This window comes from Hippocampus comes, unplaced genomic scaffold (genome assembly GCF_001891065.2).
Source record: "Hippocampus comes isolate QL1 unplaced genomic scaffold, H_comes_QL1_v1.1 scaffold2, whole genome shotgun sequence".
NCBI classification, from domain to species: Eukaryota; Metazoa; Chordata; class Actinopteri; order Syngnathiformes; family Syngnathidae; genus Hippocampus; species Hippocampus comes.
In genome coordinates, this window is record NW_017805139.1 from 3,621,440 (window position 1) to 3,635,849 (window position 14,410).

General features: G+C 41.7%; 2 protein-coding genes across 5 annotated transcripts in view; both read left to right on the plus strand.

Annotated features, from left to right (window-relative positions):
- The first annotated feature begins 952 nt into the window (after positions 1-952).
- tspan18b (tetraspanin 18b) lies at positions 953-8,595 on the plus strand. 4 transcript variants are annotated; one of them, XM_019867204.1, is made up of 10 exons: positions 953-1,037; positions 1,181-1,375; positions 2,238-2,312; positions 2,524-2,622; positions 2,726-2,902; positions 5,194-5,277; positions 7,627-7,656; positions 7,725-7,935; positions 8,012-8,053; positions 8,511-8,595. In XM_019867204.1, the coding sequence occupies exons 1-10, from the start codon at positions 975-977 to the stop codon at positions 8,561-8,563; spliced, it is 1,029 nt and encodes a 342-aa protein (XP_019722763.1). In that variant the 5' UTR covers positions 953-974; the 3' UTR covers positions 8,564-8,595. The 4 variants fall into 4 exon arrangements, with proteins under 4 accessions (XP_019722763.1, XP_019722762.1, XP_019722764.1 ...); XM_019867203.1 differs by lacking the exon at positions 8,511-8,595 and having other exon boundaries at positions 8,012-8,501; XM_019867205.1 differs by lacking the exons at positions 5,194-5,277; positions 8,511-8,595 and having other exon boundaries at positions 8,012-8,500.
- A 161-nt stretch (positions 8,596-8,756) lies between these two features.
- Positions 8,757-14,410, plus strand: part of LOC109514314 (uncharacterized) — a 22,031-nt gene continuing 16,377 nt past the window's right edge. Inside the window, exon 1 of the mRNA XM_019867264.1 lies at positions 8,757-8,880. The gene's annotated coding sequence lies outside the window, so the exon portion shown is untranslated. The remainder of the gene's footprint in view (positions 8,881-14,410) is intronic.

Genomic DNA, 14,410 nt, shown 5'->3' on the forward strand with positions numbered 1-14,410 from the left:
TCATCCACGAATGTTAAATTGTCGTATCTACCTAGTAGCCCCCAAAAACCCAAAACAAATTTGCACAAAAACTGGAGATATGGGGCTGAGTGAATGGTACCACTCTCTTCAGTGGGAAAAACTGATCGAGTGAATATTTATGTCGTTCTTGCTTATTTTTTGTGGCAGACAAGTCTTATTTTCAAACGGAATTACATGCGTTGGGAAGAATTTAGTTTATCGATAACAAAGTGAATATAACTGTCCTCACGATTGTCTGTGTCTCATGTGTTGTCTTGTATTATTTTGTCTTTTTTTTTTGTTAACTTTTCTTTTGATGGCGGCGCGGACACCCGCAGTGGCTCCTCTTGTTTCTTGTTTTATGTTGAGAGGGAAGAAATTTCATTTGTGCTGTATATTACAGCACATTTGACAATAAAGTTGTATCCAATCCAAATCCAATCCAATCCAATCAAAATTAATAAATAGTGTTTTCCCCAATTTCTGCATTGCATGGTATTTATTTTTCACCACACAACAACAATCAAAATAAAGTCACCGCCATGTCATTCTGTGGCTCAACGAATTAATCACATTTCAATTCATTTCTGTGAGAAACGTAACCTCAGTTTGCGAACGTTGCGGTTCGAGGAGCAAATGATTTGTACGCCAAGGTTCCACCGTATATTAGATAAATGTATACTGTATATTAAAATGTATAAATTGACCGAAGACCCATAAATGTTGCATCTTCACTTTGCAATAGTATTCATGATAGAAATAGTTACACTGTAATCACATTTTTAACAGCAACAACAACACATTTTCCCATCCTTGAAATGGTTTTGTAGTTCTATTCAACATTGATGTTTTTCCAATATTGTATTTCATGTGCAACTCTTTGACTCATAAGTTTCATCTATATTATCATATCTTTTACGTATTACTTTCTATGGGTGTACCTTACAGGCGTGTATGTGCATGGATGCTCAGCCATGGAGGGTGATTGCCTCAGCTGTATGAAGTACCTGATGTTCATCTTCAACTTCCTCATCTTTGTGAGTCCGCTGCAGCATCAAAACAAAACAAAACAACCCCCCCCCCCCCCAAAAAAAAAACAAACAAACAACAACAACATAGGATAAAGTGGTTCGGAGAATGGATGGATGGATTTAAAAGCACATGTTGCTGTCTCTCCCAGCTCGGAGGCTCCTTCATGCTGGGTGTTGGTGTTTGGGTGCTGGTTGACCCGATGGGCTTCAAAGAAATTGTGGCGGCCAACCCCCTGCTGTTTGCGGGGGTCTACGTCATCTTGGCCATTGGAGCAATGCTCTTCCTGCTGGGCTTCCTGGGCTGCTGTGGAGCCTTACGGGAAAACCAATGTCTGCTTCTTTTTGTGAGTTCCACTTTGTTTTATGCACTCAAGTCATAATATTAAGTGCGGCATCTTTTTGGGTCATTTCAAAGGGGATTGTTGTATTAACGTTACTGAGATTTCAATTTAAAGGTTGATAAACTGCTCTCCTCATTGCTTGAACAGAAAAGTCCGACCCTTGCTGTTACCTCGAATCACAAATCAGTCATGCCACTGTGTGTCATGGCTTTCCACAGCAACTTTTGTTGAAGCTCTTCTCCTGTTTCCTCTTGGACTGCTTCCTGTCTACCCGCACTCGTGTCAAAAGATACTTTCGTGATCACGATCGAAAGAATGAAACCACTATTATGTATTCTGCATCACATATGGTTGTTCGTAACAAATACATTGGGTGTATTTAAGGTGTTTCTAAGTATCAAATGACTGTAACAGATATATAGATACAAGCAACACCACATTTCATCAATGTATAGTTGTGTTTAACCCGTTCATGCACCCTGTAACCTGATAACATGATAAGCTGTCCACTGTAGTAACCGCTGTCTCTGAAAGGGTTAAACAATCCAAAAATGTTGGCATCTTGCAGTATTTTATTCTGGCATTGTCATGGGATTTACCTCCTCCCTCCCTCTCAAGCACACACTCAAAAATTTAAATTACATAAGGCCAGTCTGAGATGATACAAGACTACCATCTAGAGGAACTGAGGTTTATTTTCAAACTCACAGACATGATACTGATTTCGTTTAACTGTGCCAGTATTTACTGTCCGTGCGAAACATGTGTTGAAATAAAGCATTTGCTCAGTGTGAACAAGAAGCAAATCAAACAAGCATAACACTCAGTGGGGAACATGACTTCTTTTTTTTTCTTTCTTTCCTAGTTCTTCATGTTCATCCTTTTCATCTTCCTGGCTGAGCTGGCAGCTGCTCTGCTGGCTTTCTTCTTCAGAGAACATGTAAGTCATAGCAGTAGTCTCTGGATCAATTTTATAGAAAACAGACAGCAAATACTTCACTACGCTAACTACACCTTATATATATAGTGTGTGTGTGTGTGTGTGGGGGGGGGGGGTTCAAAGTCAAGAGACCCGAAATAAATTTTTGGGTCCGTTTTGTTTCTTTTTGCTTTTTTTATGATTGGCAATCCATACCTGTGTGTCTGCCCAGCTAACCAGAGAGTATTTCACCCGGGAGCTAAAGCACCATTATCAAGGTAACAACACCACTGACGTCTTCACCTCAACATGGAATGCCATCATGACCACGGTAAAGCATCTTTTTTTTTTTTTTTTTAAATCGTCTCACGACCTTTTTCGCTTATTTGTCCCACTTTTATGTTCATCGATCCCCTGCATGTCTTGATGTATAGTTTGACTGTTGTGGAGTAAGTGGCCCCGAGGACTTCAGCTTGAGTCTCTTCAGGCTCCGCAACCCCAACAAGATGACTCCCGATGCCTGTTGCCGAGGAAGCAACTACCAAGGACACATGGAGCATGTCAGCATGATGCAGTGCATCAGTGGAAACCCCGCCTTTCAGAACAACAAGGTCAGTGTCTCCTGAGAAAACACATTGGATGAGGAGTACCTGAAATTATGAAGGAATTGTAAAATACTGGTGAAAGGATAATAAACGGCATTTGAATGTCTCCCTTTGGCGACTTTACCTATTTTCAGAATCAGAATCATCTTTCTTGGCCAAGTACCGTATTGACCCGAATATAAGACGGCCCTGATTATAAGACGACGCCCTCTTTTTCAAGACTCAAGTTTGAAAAAAGACTTTTTGAACACCAAATTATTTTTATACAGAAAATAATTACAGCACATCTGAAACAAATGATTATAACAATATATTTGAGAGAAAAAGCATGTTATTTTGCCTCATTCAAATCTTAATATCTTAATATATTAATATTTAAATACGTAAACTAAAATGCAATCACATTCGTAAATGAATGGCTTCTGGTTTTTGAAATGTAAATGACATCATAACTTCTCCTCAGCTGCCGGTTAACCTGGCCGATCTTCGACCCACTTTTCTCCAGATTGTCGCTATGTTTCTCCATTTTCTGTTATCTCTTCTATTATTTTCTTCTCTTTTCTTTCTTACTGCTATTTTTGATTTTTCTTCTTTGTGCTACCGCTATTCTTATTTTTATTCTTAGTGACAGGGGTTCACTTTGGCCTGGGGAGTCAAGTTCAGCATTCGCTTCAATATCTGGCGCCATCTAGCGTCGTGAATGGGTATAACGTCTAGACCCCAAATATAAGACGACCCCCACTTTTTCAGTCTTATTTCAATGCAAAAAACACCATGTTATATTCGGGCCAATACGGTATGTAGAACACACAAGGAATTTGTCTCCGATAGTACAGGCAACACAAGTATCATCAATAACATGCAACTACGACAAACAAATAGGTATGGATATTTTGTTTGTCATTGCGCAGCACTCCTTCCATCCACCCATTTTGTAATCCGTTTATCCTCACAAGGTTCGCAGGCATGCTGGAGCCTATCCCAGCTGTCTTCGGGCAGTAGACGGGGGACACCCTGAACCGGTTGCCAGCAAATCGCATGGCACACAGAGACGAACAACCATCTGCGCTCACACTCACACCTCGGGACAAATTAGAGTGCTCCATTAACCTGCCATGTATGTTTTTGGAATGTGGGACGAAACCGGAGTACCCATAGAAAACGTACACAGACACAGAGAGAACATGCAAACTCCACACAGGAAGGCCGGAGCTGGAATCAAACCCTGCACATCTGCACTGTGAGGCCGACGTGCCGACCAGTCGTCCACCATGCCACTCTCAGCAGCACTCGTTGTTTTCTCATGATGTAGTATATTATTAAACCAACATGGTTAAATTGGTCAGGGTGGAGCTTGATTTTGTAACACGAGTAACCGACACCCCTCTGTCGACATTTGTAAGTGCCTATAAATGCCACAAGATGGTAGAACAGCCTTCCAAGTTATAGAACACAAACTGATATTCTGTTTGAATTCATGTATCTACTATTTTCTGTAACAACACAGACAATGACTAATCAGAAAAATCAACACCATGACCACATCATGAACCCATGTTACAAAAATGGCCATATTCAGTCATTAAATTATTCAACACACTGGCCTGGTTTTGTGTGCGGGTAGCGTGGGTCAGTTCCCACTCATTGACGATGTGGGTGTGAATGGTAGTTTGTCTCTATATGTGCCCTGTGACTGACTGGCGACCAGGTGAGGTTGTAGTCCGTCAGCTGGGATAGGCTCCAGCCCCCCTCCCTGCACCGAGCCTGTTCAGGATGAGTACTGTTGAAAGTGGATGGATGGATCTTATTCAGATGTTTTTCTTTTGTCTATTTCAATTTTTTTTTTCCTTTGGCACAATACGACACAGGCAAATTTGTCTTTTGCCACATTAATGATGTCAGGCAGCCACTGTTTGAATTGTGATTGAAAGAACCGTGTATGCAGGCAGAATTTCCAGCTGCCCACATAACAGCTTGCTGCCACTTGCTCCCATGAGGAGCAGACATTGAGTTGATGTGTAGTTTTGTTTTTTACTGCAAGCAGAACTACACACACGATAGCTTTCTATTTGCTGCCGCGGAGGAGACATCAAATTTTATGTTGGGTTTTGGAGCGTTTAAATAACTCTGAGGGCTAATTTGGAGTAAAGAAACAGCGCAAAACTATCACAATGAGTTATGCACAGAACCGCTGATGTTAAACAGCGCGAAAAGCACAGCACTGATCTGTACGCTCGCTTTCACAAACAGGTTTTTGCTTATTAATGTTGTTGTTGTTGTTTTTGTTGTTCTTTCAGGGTTGTTACTCTGCAATGATGGACTACTTTGAGACGTACATTTACACAGCAGGAGCGCTCGCCATTGTGGTGCTGACAATTGAGGTATGTGTTCTTCCCATAACAACATGGGCTCACTTCTTGCTTTCACAATTCAGACAAATAATAGACAGAAAATTACATTTACAGAAAATGACAGATGGGTACACAATGACATTTGAAGTCACATCAATTTAGAAGCCTCCACTACTCAGTTCTTTGTTGTGGAAAATCAGGTTCAATGGAAGTGCATGGGTTTGTGGCAACATGTCTGTCCTGTTCACAAGACTGAGAGCTGTTTTCCCCATTGTTCCTACAGCTCTTTGCCATGGTCTTTGCATTGTGTATGTTTCGAGGCATCCAGTAGTGCACCGTGCGCACACGCCAAACACGACGAGGGCACGGGCTGAAAGAAGACGCAACTGTAAAATATGACGTGTGTTCATACAGTGGTTGTCTGTGTGTCTCAGTGATTTTGCGACGTCATTTTATAGTTGGCCTTGTGTGGAGCAGGGGTCACCAACATGGTGCCTGCAGGCTTCAGGTAGCCCCCCAAGGCTGTAAGTAGCCTGCGGGCTTGTTCCACAAATACTGTAAGCGCACAGGTGTCAAACTCCGGTCCTGGAGGGCCGCCGTCCTGCATGTTTTCCATCTTTCCCTGTTGCAACACACCTGATTCAAATGAGCAGGATCAAAATCGGGCTTCTGTAGATCTTGCCGATGAGCTGATCATTTGAATCGGGTGTGTGGCAACAGGGAACGATGGAAAACATGCACGATGGCAGTTTGACACCTGTGCTGTAGCGCATCAGTGATGGGACATTGTGATTTTCTTGGAATGTTGTCAAAGTGAAAATGTAAACTCTTGAAGGAATGACAGAAATCAAAGTGTTAATCTGTTTTGTATTATTGTGAGAAATCATTAATGTGATCAGTGTTTTCACATCGATGAATCGCATTCCTTATTAATAACATTAACATAATATGAGCAAATTTGTTATTTCAGAAGTGTGTACCAAACTGGCAGGCCTTCGCATTCACCAGTACCCAAGAAGTAGCTCTCACTTTCAAAGAGGTTGGTCCAGCAGAAATCTCTGTGCAGTGTCCAGAGACAAACCCACTCCGACCGGCTTATCGACCTCAGTTCAGCCTTGTTGGTGTTTTCCGCACAACGCACTTCCGGCATTTGCAGTAAGCCTCACACTTGTGAAAATGGAAATGGCCGCCCTTGTATGCCTTGTGATGAATGTGATGCTTGTCCGCTGAAGAATGCTTCAGGGTAAACATGAGAGGGTTGTGACAGGCGATGTACTGTACTATAAGATGTGATTTGCTATTTCTGTCATTTTATTTTTGCACATTGAAAACTGTTTCTGATCGAAACTCTTCATTTTTGCCGATGTTTCGCATCTTCTCAAGTCAAAAACATGTTTTGTCAACAATGAGGAAATATGTCTGTTCTATAATAATTTTCTCAATGAGTCCTGGAAAAGTAAGGTACGGAAATAATTTGTTCATGCACGTTTGTAAGGACATGGACTTTGTCTGAACATTCAGGTATTAAATGTTTTGAACCATAATTCTGATGAAACTCAAAATGTTCCTAATAAAATGGATGGTGATTGCGTGTAAATAGACCATGTATCTGAAGGCGCTGTTAAAAAATAAAACAACATCTCTCCATATCGTATGCGTGTTTCTACTGTAAATGAATGCAGCATTAAACTGATTTTGTGTTTGAGAGATTTCTTCAGTTGTTTATTTGTTACCCGACCAAGGCGGAATTACAACAACAAGCAGCAAGACACATTCTAAGATCCTCAGTTTGATGTGTCATGTTTCTGTGAGTGTTTCGATGCCTGGTTACCATAGATACAACCCATTTGCTTGCGAGGAGCTTGTAAACTGATCCAACACGGTCAAAACAAAAGTGATAGATGGATATATCCTATTGACTTTGCTCTCCAGCTGTCTGATTCTGTTCGCTTATATCGTTGAAAACGATTGCCAAATGTGGAAAAGATCTTTTCAGCTGACTTGGAAGGGTGCACTTTTCTATGTTTTCACGCGTTTCCTCTTGATTGGTGGAGGTAAGTTCTGGGACACAAACCGCAGGGCTCGAAATGTTCTTTGTGGTGGGTTTGTGCTCTCGATATTCTTTTGTTGGTTGCTGAGCTGACTCCGTGGAATTTGGTAAAAACTGATCACAACGCAACAAATAGAGGATAAAATTAAGATTTTTGACTGGAGTAATGAATTCATGTGTTGAGATTTGGGAGGTGCGATCCAACCTATTTTCTTCAAATTGGATTTTCTTTTATCTTTTCTCATCCATTTTCAAAAAAACACCCAAGGTCACCATAAGAATCTGCTAATATTGTGACTTTAAATATCCACGTTGTTTTCTGTCTGCAGGTAGTTTTGTCAAAGTCCTCTGTCAACCAGGTCAGCCCATTACGCTTCCGTGTGTGCATTACCATGGCAACACGCCCGCCTCTCAACTGTCCGTACAGTGGAGGAGTCCTCGCAATGAGCTGCTGTGTCACTACATCAAGCACAAGATCTTTCAGAACTGCACGCTTGGCTACACCATCAACAACACCAGCAACGGCATCACGCTCACCATCCAGCGGGTCAAAATGAAGGATTTGGGAAGTCACGTGTGTTCTGTCAGTAAACCTCACGAGTTCTCAGACCACACCATTGAACTGGCCATGGTGACAAGTGAGTCCATCTACTTTGTGTTTGACATCAACGTAGGATAGATGCTTGTGAGTAACGGGGCATTGTCTCTCATTAGGGTCCATCACCTCCGCACCTCAGAGTGGGTTGAGCCGCTCAAGTAAGAGTGCACCAAGTAGATGTCAGATGGCTTTGTTTAGACCAGGGGTGTCCAAAACCTTTCTTCCAAGGGCTGGATACAAAAACACTGGACACCAAGGCCACTTTGACATTCGTTACCTTTAGAATACTACTTTGCATTAGTAGGGGTAGACGTCTTACCGAATGATGTGTGATTGGTGGAAAACAAGGAAGTGAGAGATGAGAATTAACTACGTCCGTGTTGGACGTAATGCAATGCAGGAAAATGACGAGGGGTGGGGGCATGTCAAATGTTGTTTTTTGTAAATGTAGTTAAAAAGAAAGTTAATTGCAGCATAGGCTGTAGTTTGAGCACCCCTGATTTAAACTGTGTTAACTACAATGGAATATATTGTATCTTAAAATTAAGCTTTTCCTGCACCGCAATTGCATTCGGACTTAAATAATAAAAATGTGTATATTGTATTTCATTTCAGGTCCACGCTGGAGGCTCATTCTTCTTCTCATTGTTTATTTGTTTGTCGTCTAAGTTCAGTGTTTTTCAAACACTGTGCCGCGGTGGTGTGCCGCGAGATATTGTCAGGTGTGCCGTGGGAAATGATCCAATTTGTATGCCTGTGCAGTCGATCACCTGGCAGAGTAATCATGTAGTACTCTTCCACACCGGTAGGTAGCAGCAGCAGCTAGTTAATTGCCTTGTGCTTCGAGACAAGCCAAGATTCTGGCGTGAAGCAATACAAAAAAAGCGATCTTTCATTTGGATTTACTTTACCGGAGATGCAACAGCACCGACTCCGTTGTCCTTGCTATGTGGTGAAAAGCTCTCCAACAGCGCTGTGGGCCCAAGTAAGTTTTAAAATCCATCTCCAAACAAAACACCCTTCACTTCGACACAAAAATGTGGAGTATTTTGTTCGCCTGCGTGAACACACGGAGAAACAAGCAACGTTCATGAGCCCTGCAAGCAAGTTACCATGTCGCTGAACTTGTGGCTAAATCCCCAAAAGTCCCAGTGGCAATGTAAATGAGACGTTCGGAAATAGCCTGACTGCGATAAAAACGAATAACAGAGAACGACTGGGAGCTGTGGAGGAAGAGCTTCGTGTGTCTTTCATCGATTGCTGCCAGGATATCAGATCTGTGTTCATCCAAACCATTCATCACACCGAGTGAGAATAAATTGGAAAAATTTTAAAACATTTGATTGATGTTTATTTGATTCTTATTCAAGGTGTTATAACGTTATTCTTCAATGATTTAAAAAAAACGCTTATTATAACAACATTGCACTTTAACTGTGAAAATGAGCTTTTTTTTCACATTTTAAGCTCGTGGTGTGCCGAAGGATGTTTTCAATGAACCAAATGTGCTTTGGCTCGAAAAAGATTGAAAAACACTTGTCTCATTGACAAGCAGCAGAGGTCTGCATGTACATTATCTTCCAAATAAATAATAAGTTGTACAAATGGTTTCCACTGTTGTATAGTTAGGAAGGTACAGTATTATGTCAATGGAAATGGAAATCCATCCATCCATATAGATAGATAGCTAGATAGATACAATGATCGCTGCATGGTGGTTGACGGGTTAGCACATCCACCTCACAGTGGAGAGGTGCAGGGTTCAGTTCCTGTGTGGAGTTTGCATCTTCTCCCCATGCCTGTGTGGGTTTTCTGCGGGTACTCTGGTTTCCTCCCACATTCTAAAAACATGCATGGCAGGCTGACTGAACACTCAAAATTGTCCCTAGGTGTTAGTGTGAGTGCGGATGGTTGTTCGTCTGTGTGTGACCTGCAATTGGCTGGCAACCAGTTCAGGGTGTCCCCCGCCTACTGCCCGAAGAGTGCACGCCCGTAACCCTTGTGAGGATCGGCGGATTAGAAAATGGATGAATGGATGGAAGAATACAATGATTTACAAATCATATTCAACCTATATTTCATTGAAAACACGACAAAGACAATCTATCCATTGTTTGAACTGATGAATGTTGTTATTTTTAGCAAATAATCATTAACTCAGAATTTTACAGCTGTAACATGTTACAAAAAACCGGCACACATTTTCAGGCCAGTCTTGTACCCGCACTCTTTTACTACTAAGTCATCCATCCATCCATTTTCTAATTCGCTTATCCTCACAAGGGTCACAAGCATGCTGGAGCCTATCTTAGCTGTCTTTGGGCAGCAGGCGGGGGACACCCTGAACTGGTTGCCAGCCAATCGCAGGGCACACATGGACGAACAACGATTCACACTGACAATCGCACCTTGGGACAGAGTGTTCAATCAGCCTGCCATGCATGTTTTTGGAATGTGGGAGGAAACTGGAGTACCCGGAGATAACCCACGCAAGCACGGGGAGAACATGCAAACTCCACAGAGGAAGGCCGGAGTTGGAATTGAACTCTGCACTGTGAGGTGGCTGTGCTAACCAGTCAACCACCATGTCACCGTACAAGAAAGTCACGCTCTTGTAATATGTGCAGAATGTCGTTTGAAATTGTCCATGAAAAAGAAGTTACTTGGATGGCAGCATGTGTTTCTCCAAAACCTGTACATTCTTTTCAGCATGAATGGTGCCTTCACAGATGTGTAAGTTGGCATGCCAATGGCACTGGCACAGCCCCATACCATTGCCGCTGCTATATTTGTGTCCATAACAATCTGGATGTTTTTTTTTCTTCTTTGGCCCAGAGGACACGACGTCCACAGTTTCCACAAACCATTTGACAGATGGACTCTTCAGATCACAGAACTCTCTTCTACTTTGCATGAGTCCACCTTAGATGACCTCAGGCTGAGAGAACTATACAGTATTCCTTGCAATTGTACGTTGAGGAATATTGTCCTGAAACTTTATGACTATTTCCTCATGCAGTTGTTCACAAAGACCTCACCCCATTTTTTCTTATGAATGACTGAGCAATTCAGAGAAGTGCTTTTTATACCCAATCACGGCACCCACCAGTTCCCAAGCCTTTTCATCTGTGGGATATTCAAAAAAGGTGTTTGATGAACATTGCTCAACTTCCTTTTTTGCCACCTGTCCCAGTGTGTGTGTGTGTGTGTGTGTGTGTGTGTGTGTGTGTGTGTGTGTGTGTGCGTGTGTGTGTGTGTGTGTGTGTGTGTGTGTGTGTACTATACAGCAGGGGTCCCCAACCATTTTTGCCCCACGGACAGGTTTATGCCAGACAATATTTTCAGGGACCGGCATTTAAGGTGTGGCGGAAATAATACAACAAAATAAGATGGTAAGAGCTGCACGAAAACTGTGGTGTTTTCGAAATATAATAATAAACACAAGGAGCGTCTAATCTGGCCGCAACACTCTGATCGCTATGGTAATGTTTAATGCCTTCAAAATACGATACAACGCAAATTCAAAGTGCATGAAAATGACGACTCACCACAGCCCCGAGCTTGATTTTCTGCAACCAGACGGTCCCATCTCGGGGTAATAGGAGACAATGACACCTCAAGTGTGTGTTTTACGTCAAGTCTACTTCGTAATTTTGTTTTAATCGCCGTTGCTGCAGAAAATCCCCGCCTCACACAGGTAGCATGTCGGAAATAGCAACAGTGCTACTGTGGCGATCTCAGAATATTCAGCCATAACTTTAATCCAGTTGTCTCGAACGTACTTTTAAGGACGCCGTCATTTGATCTCCAGCAGTTTTTTTACTCATTTTGCGAGCTCTGGTGTTTTGTTTTTAAGCGGAATCGGTCACGTGACGGTGAAGCGTGGCTTGACGTGTGTCAAGCGTGACACAGACGGATGTAACGGAGAATCCGGTAATTTTTCAAAATAAAACATCTTTCGTATTCCGAAATAAATAAAACGGAATTAAGGCAAGTTCTTTCTGTGCGGCCCGGTACCAAATGCCCTGCGGACCGGTACCGGTCCGCGGACCGGCGGTTGGGGACCCCTGTTTTAGAGGGCTTTTTACTGCACCGGTATAATCAAAGACAATAAAGATAACACTAAACTCTTTGTTATGCATTGTTCAAAAACTAGCTGCAAAACTTTTGTAAATATAGTCCTTAGTTTAATGTAAAATATCACCACTTTTAATATGGGAATGAAAAAGTTGGAGGATTTCCATCTTTGATGAAACAATATATCATAAATAAGTGAAAAAAAATGTCAACAAAATATTTCAATGTATATAATATGTAAATACGTATACCATAAACACACCTCCATGCTAAACGTTTGTGCATTCGATGGAAATAAATGGAATATATCTGCTGGGAACAAACAGTGTCACATTGACCCTTGCGTCAAGAGCAATCAAATTCTGTACTTATTTCCGTGTTCCAGTGGTTAACGCGTCGACCTCACCGTGCAGAGGTCCCGGGTTCAATTCCAGCTCCGGCCTCCCTGTTTGGAGTTTGCATGTTTTCTCTGGGTACTCTGGTTTCCTCCCACATTCCAAAAACATGCATGGCAGGCTGATTGAACACTCCAAATTGTCCCTAGGTGTGAGTGTGAGCGCAGATGGTTGTTCGTCTCTGTGTGCCCTGCGATTGGCTGGCAACCAGTTCAGGGTGTCCCCCGCCTTCTGCCCGAAGACACCTAGGATAGGCTCAAATAACCCCCTTGTGAGGATAAGCGGATCGGAAAATGGAAAAACATGGAAAAAAATATATAGATCTATAAAAGAGAAAGGTTGGGATGGATGGAACATTTATTTATTATTTTGGTTTTGAGTTGTAAAATTACGGAAAGTCTGTACTGTACAAAGAGAATTTAATCACTAAAGTACTGACAATCCACAATTTGAGGAAAAAGTAATTCAATCCAGCTTCTTTTATCCTATCTCGTTGTCCATCTGCAAAATCCACTCAAGTCAACATGCTGCAGGCACATGTTAAACTGTGTTGAGTCAGCAGCAAAATATGGGGCTTCCTGAGGACAACCTGGATGTATGCCAGAGCTGGAAATGTATCCTCATGTTAAGTCGGGACAACCACATGCAGTAAGTGGCCCATTTGAATTGTGGGTGGTGCACTTGGCAGCACCTTTCAAAACAAATCGAACCGCATCTGTCCTTGTGTGACATTTGCAAATTAAGGATTTAGCCTGTCAGTGTGATGTTTTCTCATTCGAAACTCAAACCTATTTAGCAAATACGAGAGAAGGTCTTTACTAGTTAAAGCTATTTAACTTGTGTTTTTACACAGAACACCGCTTTCTTGTAATTGCTCCTGGTTTTCTTTCCACGTACAACTGATAATTTTCCGATTACTACATTTTGTCTTTTTTTTTTTTTCTTGGAAATTGAGCTTTAACAAATATGACATTCCGTTGTAAAATGAGCAAGGGTCAAGTCAGAACTCTTTTGTGAAAAAAAATGAAGGAACTAATAACAAGTGGAAAAAATACAAAATGTTAAACATCAAAGCTAATGCATGTTGTAGCCTATGTATGACCGAGGAACAATAAAAGGAAAAACACTGTTTTCTGTAAATCCAGCTAGGTATTTGTTTACATTTACGGTCATAAAAATAAGCCTATACTGTATAAATGTTTTAATCCAGAGCATGCAGCTAATCTGGCTCCCAGTAACCTCCTTTGATCTGTGTTAGTCTGGTGATTTTGGAAATGCTATTAAAAAAAAAAAAAAACTTACACTAACTTTGATGCACACTCCAATTATCACACTGTAATAATCCTGAAATGTTTATTTAAAGTCATGACATTGCTACAATGACACATTTTATTGGGGGTTAGCATGCGCAGCACATTCATTTGCTTGCTCTTCCACCTCTGTTGATGTTCTGGGGCGGCTATGCAACATTCCACACAGGGTGTCTTGAAACAGCACTTGCAGGGTATATTTGAAATCAGGGGCGTCACTAGGTTTCAAGAACAAGGGGGGCTTAGCCCCAAGGGGAACACAGCCCCTTTAGGGGGGTCCGGGGGCATGCCCCCCCGGGAGAATTTTTTTCTACATTCTGTTAAAAATCCATCAATTCCGTGCACTTTGAGAGCAAAATGAAGAGGCTATGAAGAACTACACACATCACATTAGTATCCTCTTTACTATGATGGGGCTTCCTCCCCTGGACTTTAACTGGACTAGATAATAGAAATTATAAAGAGTTCAAAAGTTCAATCTTGGTTGTTCAAGGGAATTAGAAGGATGCCCGATAACATAACCTATATGACAGTAGGCCTATATTCCTCTCTACCAAAATGTATTAATATATGCTTAGCCCCCAGAAGACTATGTATTTTGAGATGTCTGCCGTGATATGCAATTTAAGTTAGTACAATGAGATGCAAAAGCTTCATCACTTTGGAAAAACACAAGTTTGCTGCTCAATACTTACTGTAAGCACCGATTGCATTTTGGGAACAGCCTTGCAAG

Coding starts and splice junctions, on each gene's coding strand:
- tspan18b (XM_019867203.1), top strand. CDS start 975: ATGGAGGGTGATTGCCTCAGCTGTATGAAGTACCTGATGTTCATCTTC. Junction 2,903..5,193: donor CCGCCTTTCAGAACAACAAG/GTCAGTGTCTCC, acceptor TTGTTCTTTCAG/GGTTGTTACTCTGCAATGAT. Junction 5,278..7,626: donor TTGTGGTGCTGACAATTGAG/GTATGTGTTCTT, acceptor TTCTGTCTGCAG/GTAGTTTTGTCAAAGTCCTC.